Here is a 3,283-nt window from a genome sequence, read left to right as displayed (position 1 = left end):
CTCCCCCGCCCTCCCCCGCCCTCCACCTTTCCTTCGTCTGTCCGTCGGCTTTCCATCCTAACCCCCCGGGCGTTCCCCGCGCTGGCGGGCAGGCTTTTCGGCTTCTCCACGGTCGAAACCGGCGACAACATTGGCGGCTTCATCATCGACGCCATCATCATCATCTCGGCGGTCATCATCATGACCATCATCCTGGCGGTCATGTTCTGGTTTGGCCTATTCAAGATCATCTTCGGATACCTGATTTTCAGTACCGGCGTCTTGCTTGGTGGCATGGGCGCCTTGTTTGCCATGTGCGTTCTCCTTTGGCACTTCGCATCCTCTTCCGGGTGTTCGTGGGGCCTTTTTGCCTCTTTCTTTCTTCCGTGTCACCTCCCGACCCTCAGCTCATGCTTCGTCTCCCCCGTCTCGCCCCCGCCCCCCTGGCGCAACGCCGGCAGCTCGCAATCTTTGGCACTCAATATCCCGATGGACTATATTACGATTGTCTTTGCAGCAGTCAACTTTGCCGTCGGCGGCTTGGTCCTGGTGTTTTATTGTTCGCACCTGCGCCTGCAGCAGGCGTACCTGACGGTCATGAGCGCGCTCCTGGTGCGTCGGCGGACGCCTCGATGCCTTGCGCCCTTTGCCCATGCCCCTCTCTCCGGTGCCCCTTTTTCTTTCCTGGCACTTCCACTGACCCCAGCTTTGTCCTCTTGCTTGCTCTCGGTCCGGACCTCAGGCTTGGTCCCTCACGCGCATCAACGAGATCACCACCTGGGTGTTGCTCGGGCTGCTGGTCATCTGGGATATCATCGCCGTGCTGACGCCCTGTGGCCCGCTGAAGCTGCTGATTGCAGCCAGTCGCCGCCACCAGAAGGACATCCCGGCGCTTTTGTATAGTGGTGCGCCGGCAACCATTCGCTTCCCTCCACACACACACACACACACACACGCATTAGTTCTTCCCCCCTGTGGCGACGGGCTGCATGCTAATCAGGTGCCTCACTCCCCCCCCCTCCCCCCCCTCCGGCGTTTGTGTATGCATATGCATGCACCTGTATGTGCGGCATCCCCCCGCTCAGTCACCATGGTGTGGTTCATGGCTCACGATCCGGAGCATGGGATCCTTGGTGGGGGCAAGTCGAGCGACGCCTCGCCGGTCGACTCGTCGGACGAGGTGCTCGCTCCTGTCCGGACGGGGGGCCGCCACGGGGGGAATGGAGGCGGCCGCCGGCGCCAATCCACCCCCCCACGAGGGGCCCTGCTCACCGATGAGGGAGTGGAGTTGCACGATCTGACCGGCCCGGTGCCGGCCAGTCCTGAACATGCCCCCGCCTCCGAGGGGGACCTCCGGTCCGGCACCGAGGCCGAAGCGGCCGATGTGGATCCCCATTTGGCGGATGCCGATCCGGATGCCGCCGACACCGGGGCCCAGGAAGATGAGGACGCCCCCCCGGCCGAGGCCAAGGCGCGCGACGGCCTCAAGCTTGGCCTTGGGGACTTTGTTTTCTACAGCGTCCTCCTGGGCCGCGCGGCCCTGTCCGACTGGACGACGACGGTCACTTGCCTGGTGGCGGTGTCAGCTGGCCTGATGTCCACCATCTTCCTCCTTGCCTTCTTTCGGCGGGCCCTCCCTGCCCTCCCGATTTCCCTGGTCCTTGGCATCATCTTTTTCTTCGTCACGCGGGCTGTCATCACTCCGTTCGTGCTGGAGCACGTTTCTGGCGTGGTGGGCCTGTGAGAGACACGCACACATAAACACACACACACAGAGAGAGAGAGAGAAAGAGCGCGCAGGGCAGGAGCAGGTGGCATCGATTGCCGGGCGGATGCCCTTGGATGGACCAAGGGGCGCTGGCCCGCACGAGCCGGGGAGTGTGTGCTTCCTGTTTTGTGTCTCTGCTCCGTCCCTTCGCGCTGGTGGAGCATGGGTCTCTGGTGCGCACGCTCACTCTCTGTCTCCTCCCCCCCCCCCCCCCCCCCCCCCCCCCCCCCCCCCCCCCCCCCGCCCCACAGGACCCGCCCCCCCCCCCCTCCCTCTCTCTGCCTCCTGCCATCCTCGTTTCCGAAGCCTCCTTTCCCCGCTTCGCCTTTCCACAAACAATACACTGGCCAGGGGACGGGATCCTGGCCGATCGACGAGAGCCGCATCACGTGGTGCCCTTCGGAATGACCGGTCTGGAATGGCGACAGACTGTGTTGGAGCGGGGGGCGCTCCCTGGCCCTGTTCTGAAAGTGGAGCACTTCCGTGTGCGCGTTAGCCGCTTCAGACGAACTGAGGTTCCGCGTCCGCTTGCGGGCCGGAGGGGCGCGAAGGAGGGCGGGCACGTACGCCCCGGTGCCGGGAGGCGGGGGGGCGGGGGGGAGGGGGGACCCTACCTCCCGTCTACTCTGCAACGGGCTCATGTCACCCCGGGCGGCTCCTGCGGGAGGGTGCCCGCGTCTAGGCCTGGCCGAGCTCCCCCCCCCCCTCCCCGGGCGTTGGGTCCATCTTGTCCGTGGCCGGGTGTGGGCATATTCCTCTGGACATGGAGGGGTAATTACGCCAAAAATACCTTCCCGAGGCGGGGAGCGGGGAGCGGGGAGCGGGGAACGGGGAGCGGGGAACGGGGAGCGGGGGGGGTGAGAAGCGCCCGGGCTTATTTTAATTGAGCGCTGGGCTCCGCTTGCCCTTTGGGCTCGGATGTGGGGCCCAGGACCCGGGGGGAGGGGGGGCCTGCGCCGGGCCGGGCCGGGCCGGGGGCGGGAGGGGGGCCGTGTCGCCTTCCGTCGTGGTGTTTTTAGGGGCGGGGCCGATCGCCGGTGATTGGGCAGCGGCCTCGCCGGGAGCTGCTGCTTGCGCAAGCGTCCTGGCGCTCGCCCCTGCGCCGGGGGCGTCCTCCCGGGCGGGTGTGCGTCGCCCCGGGGGCTGCCCGAGCGGGCCCCACCCCTGGGAGGGCGGGAAAGGGGGCGAAAAAAACGGGGAACTCGCTTGGTCGTCGTTTTTTGAGATGAAGTTCCTCCGTGTGGCCGGCGGCAGGGGGGCGGGGGGGGATGCGTGCACCCGTGTGGCCTGGGCGCGCGCGAGCGCGCTGGTGCGCCCACGGCCGCGCGCGCATTTGACAGACACGCGAGTTTCCGGCCACCCGATCAACTGGTGCGAGTGGCCTGGCATCGATGCACGAACCCCCGGTGTCTTGCTGGCACCCATGTCCCGGCACCGGGCATGTTGCGGAGACGCGGGCCCCGGCCGCCGTTGTCGCCTCCACACCCGGCCGAACAGCCGTGTCGGCCTGCCAACCCCGGGGGGGGGGGGGGGGGG

At 67.0% G+C, this 3,283-nt stretch overlaps 1 protein-coding gene across 1 annotated transcript in view; it reads left to right on the top strand.

The window, feature by feature from the left end:
* The window catches only part of H696_04506 (hypothetical protein), a 2,677-nt gene extending 936 nt beyond the window's left edge, over window positions 1-1,741 (top strand). Inside the window, exons 2-5 of the mRNA XM_009498387.1 lie at window positions 93-293; window positions 441-591; window positions 722-884; window positions 1,065-1,741. Coding sequence (XP_009496662.1) covers window positions 93-293; window positions 441-591; window positions 722-884; window positions 1,065-1,723 — 1,174 coding nt within the window. The 3' untranslated portion in view covers window positions 1,724-1,741. The remainder of the gene's footprint in view (window positions 1-92; window positions 294-440; window positions 592-721; window positions 885-1,064) is intronic.
* The last annotated feature ends 1,542 nt before the right edge of the window (window positions 1,742-3,283 follow it).

The sequence above is a fragment of the Fonticula alba genome (assembly GCF_000388065.1).
Source record: "Fonticula alba strain ATCC 38817 unplaced genomic scaffold supercont2.7, whole genome shotgun sequence".
Classification (NCBI taxonomy): Eukaryota; order Rotosphaerida; family Fonticulaceae; genus Fonticula; species Fonticula alba.
The sequence above is the reverse complement of the archived record's forward strand: the minus strand, read 5'-3'. Positions and strand labels throughout refer to the sequence as shown.